Genomic DNA, 18,346 nt, shown 5'->3' on the forward strand with positions numbered 1-18,346 from the left:
GGCATTGGTTTTAGCAGGAGCAAGGCTGACAATTGCTTATATTTCAGAGGTTCAGGAGATGCTCAAGAATCTTTGCTTGTTTATGTAGATGACCTGATTTATACTTCAAAGACACAAGAACAAGTAAAAAAACTAGCCAAAGAGTTAAATAAACACTTCAAAGTTAAGAATCTTGGTGATGTAAAGGTCTATCTTGGTGTTCAGATAGATAGGACCAAAAATGGCAGTTTTCTACTGAATCAAAAAGGCAAGATATTGCAAATGTTGAAAAAGTTTGGCATGACAGAGTGTGCAGGTGTTAGAACACCAATGGAAATGGGTTTTGTAAAAGACAATGAGTTCAAGGATAGTGCTGAATTCAAGCGTGCTGAAATCTTTCAGTCAGCACTGGGAAGCTTACTTCATCTTTCGCAATGGAGTAGACCAGATATTGCTTACGCTGTTAACTTACTCAGCAGAGAAGCTTCAAAACCTAGTGTAAATGCATGGAAAGGAATTCAAAGAGTGTTAAGATATTTACAATACACCAAAGATTTTTGCCTTGAATTATCTTCTGAAGGACAAGCACAGATTACTTGTTGGGCAGATAGTGATTGGGCAAATTTAAAGGATAGAAAATCAGTGTCTGGCTGTGTAATAAAATTTGGTAACTCTCTGATTGGGTGGAGATCCAAGAAACAGAACCTGATTGCTTTGTCGTCAACAGAAGCTGAGTTCTGTGCCTTATCTGAGTTATGTAGAGATCTAGAATTTTACAAATGCTTGGCACAAGAGATGTATGAAAATACCATCACTCCAATCACTGTATGGGGTGATAATCAACCGTGTCTTAAGTTAGCACAAAATGGGCAGTTTAAAGGTCGTACAAAACATTTGGATATCCGCTTTCAAAATGTTTGTCAAACGGTAAAAGCAGGAATTGTTAAATTAAATTACTGTCCCAGTCATGAAAATCAAGCTGATGGTTTTACAAAACCGCTTGGGTTTCAGCGGCATGAAAACTTTTGTGAAGAAATGGGTCTGAAGTAATTTTGTTTTTTGTATTGCCAGCGAGAGGGGGTGTTAGGGTGTGAAACCTAAGACGCTGGCAAGTTAGCAATGTCATGTGACTTTAAGTAGTCAAGCTCGTTGTTAAGTTGCTCAGTATATAAAGAGTGTTTGTTTTCTCTGCCTGCGGGGCGTGAAGCAAAAATGTCTGAAAGCTCCGGAGGTGTTTCTGTTATCTGTCTGCAATAAACCTGTCTTTGGAAAGACAGGCTTCCCTGTGTCGTTATTCCTTTGCTACTGAGACTCTGAAGCCTGTACTGCAACAAGAATCTCTGCACTGGACTTAATTAATACTCTGCAAAGAGAACTGTTGCTGGTTGCGCAGCGGAAGCATTTACTGGACCAGTACACAGACTCTCTTATATACTTCCGGGTTTCGCCCTGCGCGCACACACAAAAGTGTTCTGCATACTTTGTGCATGTGCAGAAGCATTCTGCGCATGCACAGAAGTGCTCTATCGCGCTCCGTGCTTCTGCAAAAGTGCTGCTCTAGTTGTGGACTTTTCAGGGTGCAAACAGCACCCTGTAATGGATTCTGTCCGAAACTAGAGCTACCACTGTAGAAACATAATGCCTTAAATCAGTGATGGCCAAACTTGGCCCTCCAGCTGTTTTGGGACTACAATTCCCATCATCCCTGACCACTGGTCCTGTTAGCTAGGGGTGATGGGAGTTGTAGTCCCAAAGCAGCTAGAGGGCCAAGTTTGGCCATCACTGCCTTAAATCCTAGGAGAAATTACCAGACAAAGGTCCTTTAAAGTCCAGGGTCCCTTCCTCCCCACATTGTTCAGGCCCCAAGCCTCCAATGAGGCTCTAGTCATTAAGTTAAAAGGTAAAGGACTCCTGGATGGTTAAGTCCAGTCAAAGGTGACTATGGGGTGCAGTGCTCATCTCACTTTCAGGCCGAGGGAGCCAGTGTTTGTCCACAGACAGCTTTCCGGGTCATGTGGCCAGCAGGACTAAACTGCTTCTGGCACAACGGAAGACCATGACGGAAACCAGAGCACACGGAAACGCTGTTTACCTTCCCACCACAGCGGTACCTATTTATCTACTTGCACTGGCGTGCTTTCAAACTGCTAGGTTGGCAGAAGCTGGGACAGAGCAACAGGAGCTCACTCCATTGCGGGGATTTGAACCACCAACCTTCTGATCAGCACACCGAAGAGGCTCAGTGGTTTAGACCACAGTGCCATCCGCATTCCTACACCCGCATCTCTAGTCATGAACATCCTAGATTCACAGTGTCGCTGATGAATCCATATGCACTCTCTCTGTTACATAACAACAGTTCAGCAGAAACAACAACTGATTCATAATGGATTACCATAAACTGAATTATGTCTTCTGGCTTGTGCTTTGCTGATTTGAAAGCAGGCAGCTGCGTCACGGCGACAATATTATATTCCACATGGCCTGACATCATCTTCCCCCGGATTTCCTGGTACTCTGGAACGGACAGATCGATCCCTGTGTGGGTGTTTTGAAGAGGTCTGCAAATGAAAACACAGAGTTCAATCAGAGTTCAATGCCACATTTCAGTGCCAACTGACTCCCAACGCTGGCATCCGTTTTTGATCCAGAGTTGGGCAAAAGGTTCAGATCTGGTCAGTTTGGATGGGGGACTCCGTGTTGCGACTCCTGCATTGCAGGGGGTTGGACTAGATGACCCTCAGGGTCCCCTCCGCTACAATTCTACAAATCTCCATTCAGCCATGAAGCTCACTGGGTGACCTTGGGCCAGCCGCTGCCTCTCTGCCTAACCTACCTCACAGGGTTGTTGTGAGGATTAAATGAGGAGGATCCCACCAAAGAAGAATGGGTAAGTAAGATAGCAGGTGGTGCAGAACTGGCAAAATGAACAGCAAAATTAAGAGAATCCAATGAGGAGTGTTTTATGGGAGAAAGGATGCCTTTTTCGGACTACTTAAAGAAATATTATAGTACAATGAACTCGAGAGCAGGATTTGAGCTATGAGCAACAGAAGTAATTAGATGATAATAATGTGGTTATGGTTTAATAGATAGAAGACAGGGTATAGCAAAAGGGGAGAAATAAGAACTCCATTGAAAACAGAGTGGGAAGTCAACAAAAATAGGAGAAAATAGTTGATTGTGTTTTGATTGTATATGTTGAAAATGTCGAAAGAGTAACATGTAACTGAAAAAATAGAATTTGAATTGCTACGTAACAGTCCTAGCCATGATATGAAAGGGGCCGTTTCTTTAAATATCAGAATATTCATTTAAAAGGTAAAGAGAAAGGTACTCCTGACAGTTAAGTCCAGTTGCGGATGACTCTGGGGTTGCAGCGCTCATCTCGCTCTATAGGCCAAGGGAGCCGGCGTTTGTCCACAGACAGCTTCCAGGTCATGTGGCCAGTATGACTAAGCCGCTTCTGGCGAACCAGAGCAGCGCACGGAAATGCCATTTACCACTCCAGTGGGAAGGTAAATGGCATTTCCGTGGGCTGCTCTGGTTCGCCAGAAGCGGCTTAGTATAAAGGACCCCTGACCATTAGGTCCAGTCATGGCCGACTCTGGGGTTTCGGCGCTCATCTCACTTTATGTGGCCAGCATGACTAAGCTGCTTCTGGTGAACCACAGCAGTGCATGGAAATGCTATTTACCTTCCCACCGGAGCGGTACCTATTTATCTATTTGCACTTTGACATGCTTTCAAACTGCTAGGTTGGCAGGAGCAGGGAGCGAGCAACGGGAGCTCACCCCATCGCGGGGATTCAAACTGCCAACCTTCTGAATGGCAAGCCCTAGTCTCTGTGGTTTAGACCACAGCACCACCCGCGTCCCTCCAATATTCATTTAGCCAACCTTAAAATATCAGTGACTTCCCTTCTTCTCTTTCCATGGTTCATTTTGCATAGCAGAAATCCCTGCATGTTTCATATAAACTTCAGTATTCTATTGTTTCTGAAAGGAGCAGTTTCAGTGATATATGGTATGATATTAGACAACTTTGTGGGCAACACAAAAGATATTTGAATGAGATGGGAAACTGACATAGAAATTTCATTAAGTGAGAAAGCATGGGAATCTATATGGCGTAATCCATTTTTAAAAACAATTTTGGCTCACCTTCAGGAAATTTCCCTTAAAATTTTGGCAGTATTGGACCCCCACATGCCTTGCAAAGATAAATTCTTCAAGCTCACCATTATGTTGGAAGGGCTGTAGAGATCAAGGGTCCTATATTCATGTTTGGTGGGGCGCACCATGGTCCATGCCTTTTGGGAAAAGGTTTTTATCTGACCTCCAGCAATCAATCCCTCTTAATTTGGCACTTGCCTTATTATCACTAGATTTGACCCCAAATTCTACCTTTAAATCTAAAGAATTAATTTCCTTCCTGTTCAACCAGTAGACTAGTTATTGTCAATGATGAAAGGAAACCTCTAATATACCAAGAGAGGCTTGGGTTAATAACATATGGAGCATTGCTCTATCAGAATGCCTCACATAACATCAAAGACTAATCAACCAGATTGGTAGTTGGGTTCCTATTGAGGGTATTTGGGGAGCCAACATGACAGTGATGTGGGACTGAGGATTGGAATGGTCATTCTGAGATATTATGGCAGTGGACAAAGCTGTATTGTAACATTTGAATAATCAGGGAAAAGAATAAATTAAATGAGGAGGAGAACCATAATGGGGGGGGGTACTGATTTTCTTTTGTTACTATGTAAGGCATTTTGTGTTTTTCTATTGCAAACTGCCCTGTGATCCTTGGATGAAGGGCGGTATAAAAATGTAATAAATAATAACAATAAAATGCACGCCCCCTCCAGCTCCTTGGAGAAAAAGGCGGGGTGGTACCAATGCACCGAACAATAAATTAACCCCCCACCCACCCAAGGCTAAGATGGAGGGAGCTGGCTGCCAGTTCCACACGCTCTGGACTTGCTTGTAACCGAAGCAGGCGGACGGGTGCGCAAAGATCCCCGTGCGCCCTGACGCACCAGCTACCCTTTGGGACAAGGGGAGCCGCGGGGGAGAAGGAAGGAAGCGCTACTGGACAGGCAGGAGGCGCAGGCAGCGAGGCTCGTCCTGCTCGGCAGGAGGCGGAAAGGAAGCCCATGCCAGCTGCTGCGCCGGGCCCAAGGCGCACATCTGGATCCCGGGGTTTGCTCGGCCAGGAAGGCTCCCCTGAACTCTCCAAGCCCCGCGTCCTCCTCGCTTTGGGAAGCGGCAAGAGGCAGGCCGGCAGAGCAAAGCGAGGCCCCTGCACTGCAAGCCGCCTTACCTGGTGGTGACCAGCACGGCAGGCCCCGAGCTGGGCTGCATGGCGTCGCCAAAGCTCCACCGGCGCAGCGCAGACTTTGCTGGGAGTTGCGCGCAGCGAAAGTGCCGCTGCTGTTGCAAGGCTGGAGAACAGGAGGAGGAGGAGATCGGCGTGTCACGAGTTTCCCTTCCCAAGAGCTGGGCTTACGCTGCCTCTGGCGGCCCCATCCTGGTTCTTCCGGGAAACCCCCGCCCTGCTGGGATCGAGGCGCTTCAATTAAAAGTTTGGCCCTTTGAAAAATAAATCCGCGCCGTAGTCGGCAGGATTCGAACCTGCGCGGGGAGACCCCAATGGATTTCTAGTCCATCGCCTTAACCACTCGGCCACGACTACTCCTAGTGGTGAAGGATTTCTGAACAAGTCTTTTTAAATTCTCCTTTTCCCCACCACCACCTCCTCCTCAAGGATTTTTATACAGTTGTTAACAGTATAGAATGGTAGAGTTGGAAGGGAACCTAAATTGGAGGGTAATCTAGTCCAATCCCCCAGTATCGCGATTCGTATATTGCAGAAGGAAATGAAAGTTAACCCCCTTGTCCCAATAAAACGTTTAAATCTGCATTGGGAAAAACCAAAACGCCTCCACGGAGAGCAATTTGCACGGAGCTATTTACTATTTTGCCACGTCGACCTTGCTTTACATTGTGAATTCGGGTAAGGTTCACCAAACCCTTTGCAATATCGTAGTTGTGCCTCTTCCTTGAAAGCCGCATGGTATCATGGGCGGAGGCAGTTGCCCGCCTTCCGTCAAGTAAAACATTAGAAATACTTAACTAACTGACCAATCATGTCGGTTCTGCCTCCCCTAACAAAAGTCCTGCCCCGCCCCGCCCCGCCCCCCACAACAAAAATCCTGGCTACGCCCACGCGTGGTTTTTCATTCTTTCATTTCTTAGTATTGCTGCGGATCTGGAAGCGTCGCGTTCGGATAAAGCAAGCCACTTTATCCTGATGAGTGTATTATTTGGGGTTGGTCCAGGATCCGGAGGAAGTGGCTTGTTTGCGGACGGCAGGTGGAGCAAGAGAATTCAGAGAGGTCAGCCTCAAAACGCCTTGCCTCTGGTTTGGGAACATTATGCGATTAACACTGTGATTGCATGCCTAAATTCCTTTTTTAAAAAATAGATATTTATTAAGGTTTTGCAAAACAGAAACATAAGTAAAACAGACATACAACAAAAACAGATATATCCAAAAAAGAAAAGGAGAAAAAAAGAAAAAATCTAATTTTTTAACTTCATAACTCTATAACCCTCTTTCCTGACTTCCTCACATCTCCCTTTTTTGTGTTCCCCTTTACTCAATCAAGTTCAGCAAATTCTGACCCTCTTTCAAACCTCGTTTATAATTATATGTTTCAACCTATTATGTCTCTAATTTTTCTTCTCTTTCCACATCATTTTTTACCTAATCTTTATATCTTAATCCTTTATACCACTTTATATACATTTGACATAATATTACTCTGGTCTTTCCCACCTTTTCTTTTTAATCATTTTTGCATACTCCTTCTAACCATGTCACTAATGCCATATTGCCTTTATATCCAACATCATTTTAACATTCAAACATTTTACAATGCTTCTGTAAATAGTCTTTAAACTTCTTCCAGTCCTCTTCCACCGACTCTTCTCCCAGGTCTCGGATTCTGCCGGTCATTTCTGCCATCTCCATATAGTCTATCACTTGCATCTGCCATTCTTCCAGGGTGGGCAAATCTTGTGTCTTCCAGTATTTTGTGATAAGTATTCTTGCTGCTGTTGTTGCGTACTGCATGCCTAAGTTCCACCGAAGTCAATGGGGCTTCCTTCCCCTGACTAAGCAATCATCTGATCTGGCTTCAGGATTGCCAGTGGAGGCAGCTGAGAGAGAGAGAAAGAGTGCCGCTGCTTTGAGCATCTCCTTTGTGCGCTGTCTAGGTATAATGTAGTAAAATAAATGCATTGATATCCCGGCTCCCTCTGGATAACGACAGCATATTTTCTGGAATAATACACATTGAAACAGAATGCTTGGCAAGGTTTCATTTCATAGTGTAGCACACCATTGCCCCCTAAACTAGGGATGGGAACTGTGTGGGCCTCTAGGTGTTCATAGAGTTGGAAGGGATCCCAAGGATCATAGATTCTAGTGTAATCCCCCTTCAATGCAGGAATCTCAACCAAAGCATCCATGAGCCTCAGGGTTCTGTCCTCTCCCCCAGGCTTTTTAACATTTATATGAAGCCGCTGGCAGAGATAATCAGGGGGTTTGGGCAGGGTGATCATCAGTATGCAGATGACACCCAGCTCTACCTCTCCTTTAAATCAGAACCAGTGAGGGCAGTGAAGGTCCTGGAGGCGGTCGGAGGATGGATGGTGGCTAACAGATTGAGGTTGAATCCTAACAAGACAGAGATACTGTTCTTGGGGGACAGTGGGCGGGTGGGTGTGGAGGCCTCACTGGTCCTGAATGGGGTAACTTGCCCCTGAAGAACCAGGTGCACAGCCTAGGAGTCATTTTGGACTCACAGCTGTCCATGGAGGCGCAAGTCAATTTTGTGCCCAGGGCAGCTGTCTACCAGCTCCATATGGTACACAGGTTGAGACATTACCTGCCCGCAGACTGTCTTGTTGGAGTGGTGCATGCTCTGGCTATCTCCCACTTGGACTACTGCAATGTGCTCTGTGTGGGCTACCTATGAAGGTGACTTGGAAACTGCAATTAATCCAGAATGCGGCAGCTAGACTGGCGACTGGGAGTGGCCAACGAGACCATATAACACCGGTCCTGAAAGACCTACATTGGCTCCCAGCACAATTCAAAGTGTTGGTGCTGACCTTAAAGCCCTAAATGGCTTCAGCCCAGAATGATGGGGCATCTCCACCCCCATCATTCTGCCCAGACACTGAGGTCCAGCACCAAGGGCCTTCTGGTGGTTCCTTCGCTGCGAGAAGTGAGGTTGCAGGGAACCAGGCAGAGGGCCTTCTTGGTAGTGGCACCCGCCCTGTGGAACGCCCTCCCACCAGATGTCAAGGAAATAAACAACTATCTTAATTTTAGGAGACATCTGAAGGCAGCCCTGTTTAGAGAAGTTTTTAATGTTTAATACTGTATCATATTTTTAATATTCAGTTGGGAGCTGCCCAGAGTGGCTGGGGAAACCCAGCTAGATGGGTGGGGTATAAATAAATGATGATGATGATGATGATAGATGGGCATCTGGTATACATTTAACCTGGTTGAGCACGACTAGTAATCTAACTAACTAACTAAATAATACCAGTGGGGATAATAGCTCTGAGAAAAACCTTAACATCTGGTCATGTATTATCTAGGGTGGCAGGGCAGAATTATGCAGATGCAGAAAATTAGAAACAACAACTGACCACTGAATTGAAATCCGATTAAACCTCATTTAAATTCTATTTATTTCAATCAAGCTTTTGCTAAATAAGTGTGTTTGGGGCAGATGTGTCTCTCATGAAAGCTGTCTCTGAGAGAATTGATATCAACTACCTCTCTGGCTGACAGTTACAAAAGCCAGATGTGAACCTGTATAGGGCCTTTTTTATTATTATTACATCAGGCCTTGTTTGGTTGAATTGCAAGATTTAAAGTCTGCTGTTTTATAATGTGGTAAGGCTATTGATGGTCTGGCAAGTCTGTTTTTTGTGTGTTTTTTTAGTCTATGCACGCATTCTCAATGTAGGCTGTATTTATGGCAGAGAGCTGGGAGAACTCACCCCCGCTGGTGTTCTCCATTATCTCTGATGTCCTTCCATCTCCATCCTTAAACATTTCACTTTTATGCCATGCAGAACACGTCAATTCCAATCAAGGCAAAGTCCTAAGCAATCCCCCTTGAAAAATAAACCTGCCACTTGCCTGGCTTGAGACATAACTCCCGTCTCAAGTTTGGGATGCCCCATTTCTGACAGCCTTTCAGGGGTCTGCCTAAATCACCCAACACATTTCAGGGCACCTGCGATGCAGAAAAAGCTCACGTTTCATTGCTTGCCACAGATTAATACAAGATTCCTGCGGAACCAAGTCCCTGACTGACAGTATTTGCAAGGGAAGGACTGTGTTTGGGGGTGAGAGAAAAAAAGGGGGAGCCTGATAAGGAGGTGTTAAGGGCTTGACTGAACAAAGATCAGGCGACGAAGTTTAGAATGGACTATACTAATTTGGAAAAGAGAAGCTCAGGGACATCCCATGAGGGGGTGGGGACACTCAAGAAGGGAGGTGAAATAGGGAGCTGTTTAACTGAGCCTTCTTGCTGTCAAATTATTTTTCTCAGTGCATTGGAGTCTGAGGTCCAGCTCCGAGGGCCTTCTGGCGGTTCCCTCACTGCGAGAAGTGAGGTTACAGGGAACCAGGCAGAGGGCCTTCTCGATAGTGGCGCCAGCCCTGTGGAACGCCCCCCCAGCAGATGTCAACTATGTGACTTTTAGAAGACATCTGAAGGCAACCCTGTTTAAGGAAGTTTTTAATGTTTGGTATTTTATTGTGTTTTTAATATCCTCTTGGAAGCTGCCCAGAGTGGCTGGGGAGGCCCGATCTGATGGGCGGGGTATAAGTAAATAATAATAATAATAATAATAATAGTAGTAGTAGTAGTAGTAGTAGTAGTAGTAGTAGTAGTATATTTCTCATCCATCCACCACCACTTATTTTTTCCTCTTTCTCTTTTTTTTGCAACCTACCACAGACCCTCCAAGTGCCCCTATTTTCCAGGGACAGTCCTAGATTTACAGAAACTGTCCTAGTTTCTGATCTGATCATGGAATGTTTCACTTTTCCTTAGGACATCCCAATTTTCATCAGAGAAATGTTGGCGGGTATGGAGTTATGCAACCTTTGAGCCAAGGAGATAAGTAACTATACACCTTTACAAGACATCTGAAGGCTGCCCTGTGTGGGGAAGGTTTTTTATGTTTAATGTTTTACTGTGTTTTTATAAATGTTGGAAGGCATCTAGAGTGGCTGGGGCAACCCAGTAGGGCAGGGTTTAAGTAATAAGGCTATTATTATTATTATTATTATTATTATTATTATTATTAAATAGGACGTCCCTATTTTCATCAGAGAAATGTTGGAAGGTGTGCCTATCACCTGCAGCCTGATGTGATAGAGTCCAGGAAAAAACTTTATTGCTTGTGTAACTAGCTCTTACACCAGTACAATCTGAAAGCAGTGACCAAAGGTCTGGATCTTTGCAAAAGCAAGGTTTCCTTGATAGCAATCTCAGTGCGCAGAAAGTTGAAGAAGAAATCAGCAACGGGAACTTTTTCAAACATTCCCACTACAGTCGTACCTTGGAAGTCAAATGGAATTCATTCTGGATGTTCGTTGAATTTCCAAAACATTCAGAAACCAAAGCACGGCTTCTGATTAGCTGCAGGAAGCTCCTGCAGCCAATCGGAAGCCCTGTCAGACATTCGGCTTCCCAAAATAGTTTGCAAACCGGCACAGTCACTTCCGGGTTTGCGGCGTTCGGGAGCCAAAATGTTTGAGAACTAGGCTGCTTGAAAACCAAGGTACAATTGTAACGACAATTTCTAGCATGGTTGCTGATGGGACACGAACGTTTCCAAAACCTCGCACGATGGGATTGTAAAATAAAAATGCAGTTTCACTTGAATTAACGCTGCAAAAGTCTGACAAAATAACAAAGTGGTTCTCTGCAGCCGCTTCCCCAAATAGCTTTATTCAATATTTACAATGACTCACCTTGCGAAAACATGTTTCGGGATCTCATTATTAACGGCAGCATGACTAACGTTTGCAAAGAAACGGAAGGCCACACATCTAAATTTCTCAGAAATGGGGGCAGCAGGAAATTTGGAACATTGCATTAATGCAAGAAAAAAACACAAACTGATAAAATAAAAGCTACAGAGAATGGCATGGAAGCAGGCAAATTTGCAGATGTTTGGCACTGCTCTGTTGAAAAGGCACCCTGAGAAGAAAATAACTTTATGTGAGTATGACTCCCATGGAAACTTATAGAAGAATGACTTTGGTTAATTACATAAACAGACAACTGGAAGCCTACCATGAAACTTAATGATCTTGCTATACTGTTGTGATAATAGGTTTATTTCTCCAGTCGTTGTATAATGATAGCTGTTTTTGTAATGTTCAATTTGTCTGAAAGTTAAAAATCTAATAAAGTCTTTTTTATTTTTTATTTTTAAAAAATCAGTAGTAGACCATCGGCTTTGCATGCAGAATGTTCCAGGTAGCACCTGGGAAAGATTCTCTGCCTAAAATCCTGGATAGCTTCTGCAAGTCAGGGCATCAATCTGAGAACAGAATAACTGGAAAATAAACATTTTTCTTATGCTACATTGGGTGCTAGTTTGTCCAAGCAGCCATAGTCAAAGAAATAGCAATATATATTTTTAAAAACAGTTTTATAAGTTCTGCATCTTTGTTTCTCAGTTTGATCCTTTTAGATGGCTTTGTATGTATTGTGGTATTTTTATTACATCGTGACTTCCTGTTCTTTTTATTGATCATAGTTTAGTAACTAGTTATTGTAATTGTTCAGAGTTAATTTCTGTTTAATTGTTATTTGCTGATGTTTTGAGAGTTGATTTTATTGTGTACTATTAGATTCTAATAGATTATTGAATATTACTTTATTCTATAAAAGTTGTTCCGTTTTGAAGTTGTGTTCTATTGTATTGGATCAGATTATTGTAAGGTAGGTGTTCTTTGTTGTATATTTTGATGTTGTAAACTTCCTTCTGCATAGTAATATAGAAAGGCGGTACACAATTTAAAAGTCAAATCAAATGAAGAAATAAGAAGAACTTCAGTTCTGTACCCACAGTGGACCAGATGGACCTACTATCTCTTGCTTCACAGATCCTTCTTGTACAATTATTGTTTATTCTTTAATATGGAGCATGTATTGAAGGATGAGATAGACACCATTAGCCACCTGGTGGTGCTCTTTTCCTGTGTATGACTTGGGAAAGGCTTTTCCTTGAGCAAACTTCTAGGAAGAGTCTTAAATTCAGGTGCTATCAGTTCCGGGTGCTGATGTTTGAAAAGGTTTGGTAAGTTGTCTTCTCATAACAGGAACAGTTGTACATGTTTTATACAAAGGAGCTTATCCAGTTCAGTGCCAAACTGATGTTACTAGAGGCTGTAGAAATGTACAGGACTGAAAACCTGTAGGTCATCTGTAATGTGCATTCTGAAAAGCTCTGATGGTGCATAAATAATATATATTTTTTCATCCTAATTTTTTCAATTTTTTTTAATAGAATTTCCAAAAATACAATACAATAAATCAAGCAGTTTCCCTTACTGATCAACTTCCTTTCTACCCTTCCATGGTTTCCTCTCTTGCCTATTGCTGCTGCATATTATGATTAATCTATTCCTTCCTTTTCTCCACCTGGTTTTCTGAGTAGCTTTTACTGCTGAGCTTGCTCCAAACCAGTTAGTGTTTTAACATGTCTACAGTCATTTTTAAAGTACTCTACAGTTTCCAGCCCTCCTTGAAGGTTGTCTCATATCATTCTCTAATTATTTTACTAATTATTTAGTACCCAGAGTTGTATTGAGGTCCTGAGCCTTTATAGGTCAAAACCAGCACTTTGAATCGGGCCCAGAAACTAATTGGCAGCCAGTGCTGTCGAGCCAGGATCGGTGTAATATGCTCAAACCGCCTTGCCCCAGGGAGCAACCTGGCTGCCAAATTCTGCACCAGCTGATGTTGCCAAACACCTAGAAAACCACAGGTTCCCTTTCCCTGGTATAATGTAACTCATAGGGTTGCTGGAAGTCTTATTGATTAATTCTACCACAGACTCAGTTATGCAGACACTATTTGTAGGCAAGTAGAATTTCTTTCGTCACCCAGACTAAGCTTAGTGGGGGACCAAGATTTGTGACCACTGTCACAGAACCCAATAAAGTTTTCTCTGTTAGGATATAGGGGGTTTTTTTTCCCAGAGAAAGAAAATTGTGCATTGGTTGCCTGCATTTATTTATTTACTTACTTACTTACTTTTCATTGTAACTGTGCTTTCAGTAGAATTCTAGTTTTATTTTAACACTTTGTTGGCTACTGAGAGAGCCTGTACTCAAGAATAGTATATAAGTATACTACTCCTATAACCAGAGCCTCATCCATGAGGTAAAATGAAGACATTTATCCCCCCCACACACACACACACTTGTTCCTGATGTAGATCTTTACGTGGGTGCACTATGGGTTAAACCACAGAGCCTAGGACTTGCCGACCAGAAGGTCAGCAGTTTGAGTTCCCGCAACAGGGTGAGCTCCCGTTGCTCAGTCCCAGCTCCTGCCAACCTAGCAGTTTGAAAGCACGTCAAAGTGCAAGTAGATAAATAGGTACCACTCCGGCGGGAAGGTAAACAGCATTTCCATGCACTGCTGTGGTTCGCCAGAAGCAGCTTAGTCATGCTGGCCACATGACCTGGAAGCTGTACACCGGCTCCCTCGGCCAATAAAGCGAGATGAGCGCCGAAACCTCAGAGTCGGCCACGACTGGACCTAATGGTCAGGGGTCCTTTATACTACTCCTATAGCCAGAGCCTCATCCGTGAGGTGAGATGAAGATCTTTATTCCCCCCCACACACTTGTTCCTGATGTAGATCTTTACTCACCCCTTCTTCTCTGGCAAGAAGGGGGTGTCATTTTGAGTGTTTGCCTCAGGTGCCAAAATTTCTTGGGCCGGCCCTGGCTGGCTATGCTGCTATTGTAGTGGACACAACATGGTGTCATAGAATCCTGGAATTGTAGAACTATAAAGGATCCCAAGAGTCATCTAGTCAAAACCCCTGCAATGAGGGAATCTCAACTAAAACATCCAAAATAGATGGCGATCCAACCTCTGCCTTAAACCCTCCAAGGAATGCGAGTCTGCCACCTCTAGTTAGAGTTTGTTCCACTGTTGAAGGTTTTTCCTGATGTTTAGCTAGAATCTCCTTTCTTGTAACCTGAAGCCATTGGTTTGAGTTCTCCCTTCCAGGGAGAAAACAAGCTTTCTCCCTCCTCCATGTGATAGCCCTTGAGATATTTGAAGATGGCTATCATATCTCCTTTCAGACTCTTCTTTACCAGTCTAAATATACCCAGCTCCCTCAGCTGTTCCTCGTAAGGTTTGGTTTCCAGAACCTTGATCAGCTTGGTCACTCTTCTTGGTGCTCATGCCAGGATGTGCCCTGGAAGATTGAAATAAATTTACGAATTATTTGAAGAGCAACTGTAATCAACAAATTACGCTAGCAGGACTACAAGACGTTTTGTAAGGCGGAATATAGGAAATATTGCAAAGAAGAGAGAAAGAAGAGAGACATTAGTTATGATATTTAAATTTAATAGTGAAAGTAAGAAATGTATATTAAGTCAAAAAGATTGGAAAATTTTCAGATGTGATTGATGGAAGTAAAAAAAATTGTATAAGATATAAAAGTATGTTTAATAATGGTTGAAAATGATATGCTAAAAAACTAATTTTATACATACACACACACACACACCATATATATATATATACCATATATATATATATATATATATATATATATATATATATACACACACACACACACACACACACATATACTTATACATACATACATACATATATATATATATATATATATATATATATATATGAAATTTGACCCATCATCTGTGTTTACGCTACTCGGTTCAAAAGGATTCCTTCTCAGGGTTGCTGTCTTTCCGTCTTATTTAATGCTGTTGTAAAATATGAGCAGTTCACCATCTCAGACAGGAAAGAAGGAGTGGTTACTGGCACAGACAATTGGGTGTTGTTCATTAGGAATTTGGGGGGGGGGGGTGGAAAATGAAAACAGAGAAGAGGAAGAACGCAAAACACCACGGCCCCCCAGTTGGTAAGTCATACCGCAGTAGTTTGGGGGCAGCCTAAATCTGTGGGGTTGCTCACATCTTTAAAGCTTATAGATTGCAATATCCAGAGATGACTTCCTGGTGTTAATAAAAGGCCATCACAGATCCATGTAATACCAGCACCAATTGTTCCTTCTATGTCTTGTGCAAGGCTCTTCCCTGAAGTCAGTCCACACAGTCAATAGCCAGGCATCAGGTATACAGCAAGCCTGTATGGAGGAACCCAGGGATTGCATGTATGTGTGAACAGAGCAATGACTAATTTCTGCTATGGGAAGTGTGGGATGTAACATAAGCAGTCAAGTACAACACTTCCTGTTTGGCCAGAGTGGACACACAGGGGGGGTATTTCTTCAGCCAAGAGGACTTCCTGTCATACTTGATCTGGAGCATCCTTCCCCTGCATGTGACCAGGTCACATGACCCTGTGAGACCCCATAAAAGGGCTGGTCATGCAGCCATCTTCCTCTTTGACTCTTGTTGTTCTTCAACTCTTGATGCTGTGCTCTTGATGTTATTTTGCTGTCTGCTGGCTCTCAGCCAGCAGCACATGAGCTCAGTCCCCATATGGGATGAACTCAAACTCTGTTCTGTAACTACAAGCTAAAGTCTGCTTTCAGGGAACCTACTGTGAACTGAATGTGAGTAAACTTCTTGTTACTTTTAAAGAAGACTGTTGTGTCTTAATTCTTTTTAGGAGGGATAAAAGGGGAATTTACCAGGAAGAAACCCAATCTGGGCAAAGCCAGACTGGATTGCTTAAGTAAAGAGATTGAAACTAATCTCCCAACTAGCTTCCTCCTATATACTGGGGAATGTACTTTGCTACTGACTCTCTAGTGTGAATGAGGAAGGATAATATTTATTTAATCAATGTATCCTCTCTAATAATAATAATAATAATAATAATAATAATAATAATAATAATTTATTATTTATACCCCGCCCATCTGGCTGAGTTTCCCCAGCCACTCTGGGCGGCTCCCAATCAAGTGTTAAACACAGTACAGCATTAAATATTAAAAACTTCCCTGAACAGGGCTGCCTTAATATGTCTTCTGAATGTCAGGTAGTTAGTTATCTCTTTGACATCTGATGGGAGGGTGTTCCACAGAGCGGGCGCCATTACCGAGAAGGCTGTCTGTCTGGTTCCCTGTAGCTCACTTCTCACAATGAGGGAACCACCAGAAGGCCCTCGGCGCTGGATCTCAGTGTCTGGGCTGAATAATAGGGGTGAAGACGCTCCTTCAGGTATACAGGACCGAGGCCGTTTGGGGCTTTAAAGGTCAGCAACAACACTTTGAATCGTGCTTGGAAACGTACTGGGAGCCAACAACATTCCCACAGGAAGCAGAAGACTAGGTAGCAGAGGTAGCAGCTCTGAAGACCATTTGCTAAAAGGATTATTTCCCACTCTGGGGATTGACTGGCCACTTGGGGAAACAGGATGCCACATGAGGTCTGGCAGGGCTCTGCTTGTGTTTGACTCTTTTCACATTCCCTGGCTTAAAATGCAGCTAGGTCACTCCTTTTTCAGATTGAATTGAAGCTGGTTTGGGAGAGAATGCATCAAAATGCAATGTGTCATAAGAGGAAATGTAGATGCAGGCTAACACCATACGTCAACAGCTTCCCAAACCACAGATGTGTACACAGCCTCAATCTGAAACGTCACTTGATTTGACCAGAGAAGGTAACAGACAGCCAGACGCTGAGGTTACAATGTGAGACCCACTTACCTGGGAGGAAGTCCGATTTAACTCGGTGCAGTGCTATTTTTCTAGAAAAAGAGGTGCTGGAACTCACCATGAACACCTCCCTCGTCTTATAATGGCAATGGCACCCACCCAAGAGTGCCGATGAGTTCCAGCTGAAAAAAAAGCCCTAACTCTGTGGGAATTACCCTATTTTTTTGCTCTATAAGACTCACTTTTTCCCTCCTAAAAAGTAAGGGGAAATGTGTGTGCGTCTTATGGAGCGAATGCAGGCTGCGCAGCTATCCCAGAAGCCAGAACAGCAAGAGAGATTGCTGCTTTCACTGCACAGCGATCCTTCTTGCTGTTCTGGCTTCTGAGATTCAGAATATTTTTTTTCTTGTTTTCCTCCTCCAAAAACAAGGTGCGTCTTGTGGTCTGGTGCGTCTTATAGAGCGAAAAATATGGGACTTCTGAAAGTTGGGGTGTGCAGGGTTTTTGTCAAGGGGAAAGAGCGGGAACTCTTAAGTTGTGGGGTGGAATCCCTGCTAGTTACAGTTCCATTTCAAGAGTGACCAGGAGGACAGTTAAATGATTTATCATCTGTTGGAGAGTTCTCCAGAGAATGTGTTAGTACGAAGGGAAGGAGATGGGCATAGACTTTTGGCAGTCAATGAAGCCACAGAGAGGGAGGTTTGCCTACATCTGATTAAGGGCAGGTGTCGGGGATTAAGGCTGAGACTGGCAAGTCCCCTGGAGTGGAAAGGGATGTTATCCTGAGCTGGAACAAGTTTCTGATTGTTGGAAAGTTCAGATGAGTCAAAAGAGAAAAGTAATAAGGCTTGGCTACATGTGTATGTGTCCCCCCCCCGCCCCGTCCGTTAACTCACTAATTGAGTTATAAAATAAATTGCAGCTTTTCCTCTCCAATTTCTGTTATGGCAATCTGTTAATGAGGCTTTTATTTTTATATAAAAAAAGAAAAGCAGTGGCAGGTCCAAGGAAGCGGTTTGCCAACACAACAGTGTATGTATACACAAAGAAAAACAAATGTTTGCATTATTACCCAAAGCAGTCCCAATCTGTCCCAAGGAGGGGCGGCGGAACGGGGGTGGGGAGGGGGAGGAGAAGATTCGCTTGAGGAACTTCTGAGCCACAACAGCATTGGAAGGTCCTGCAGCTGGCCTAGACTGGGCAGGGTAGATGGAAATTTAAGAAAACCCAAAAGGGTTTCGATGGAGCTTCAATGCAGAACAGATGGGGGAAACGCACTGCGTTTCCTCGTTTTGATGGACACTCTGGGACGGAGAGGACAGAATGTTCAGTTACCACGTGCATCCCTCAGAACACATCGGCGGAAGATGGAAGGGTGGCGATGGTTGACTGTCAGCATAA

General features: G+C 43.6%; 1 protein-coding gene across 3 annotated transcripts in view; it reads right to left on the bottom strand.

Moving 5' to 3' along the window:
- HS1BP3 (HCLS1 binding protein 3) overlaps nucleotides 1-5,534 on the bottom strand; it is a 41,263-nt gene extending 35,729 nt beyond the window's left edge. The window contains exons 1-2 of one of the 3 annotated variants that reach the window (XM_083730691.1): nucleotides 5,311-5,534; nucleotides 2,375-2,540 (exon numbers count right to left, since the gene is read on the bottom strand). In XM_083730691.1, the coding sequence (XP_083586817.1) occupies nucleotides 2,375-2,540; nucleotides 5,311-5,351 (207 nt within the window). In that variant the 5' untranslated portion in view covers nucleotides 5,352-5,534. The remainder of the gene's footprint in view (nucleotides 1-2,374; nucleotides 2,541-5,310) is intronic. The other 2 variants (XM_083730692.1, XM_083730690.1) reach the window with 2 other exon arrangements.
- Between the last annotated feature and the right edge of the window lie 12,812 nt (nucleotides 5,535-18,346).

This window comes from Podarcis gaigeae (assembly GCF_964106915.1).
Source record: "Podarcis gaigeae genome assembly, chromosome: 3".
Taxonomy (NCBI): Eukaryota; Metazoa; Chordata; class Lepidosauria; order Squamata; family Lacertidae; genus Podarcis; species Podarcis gaigeae.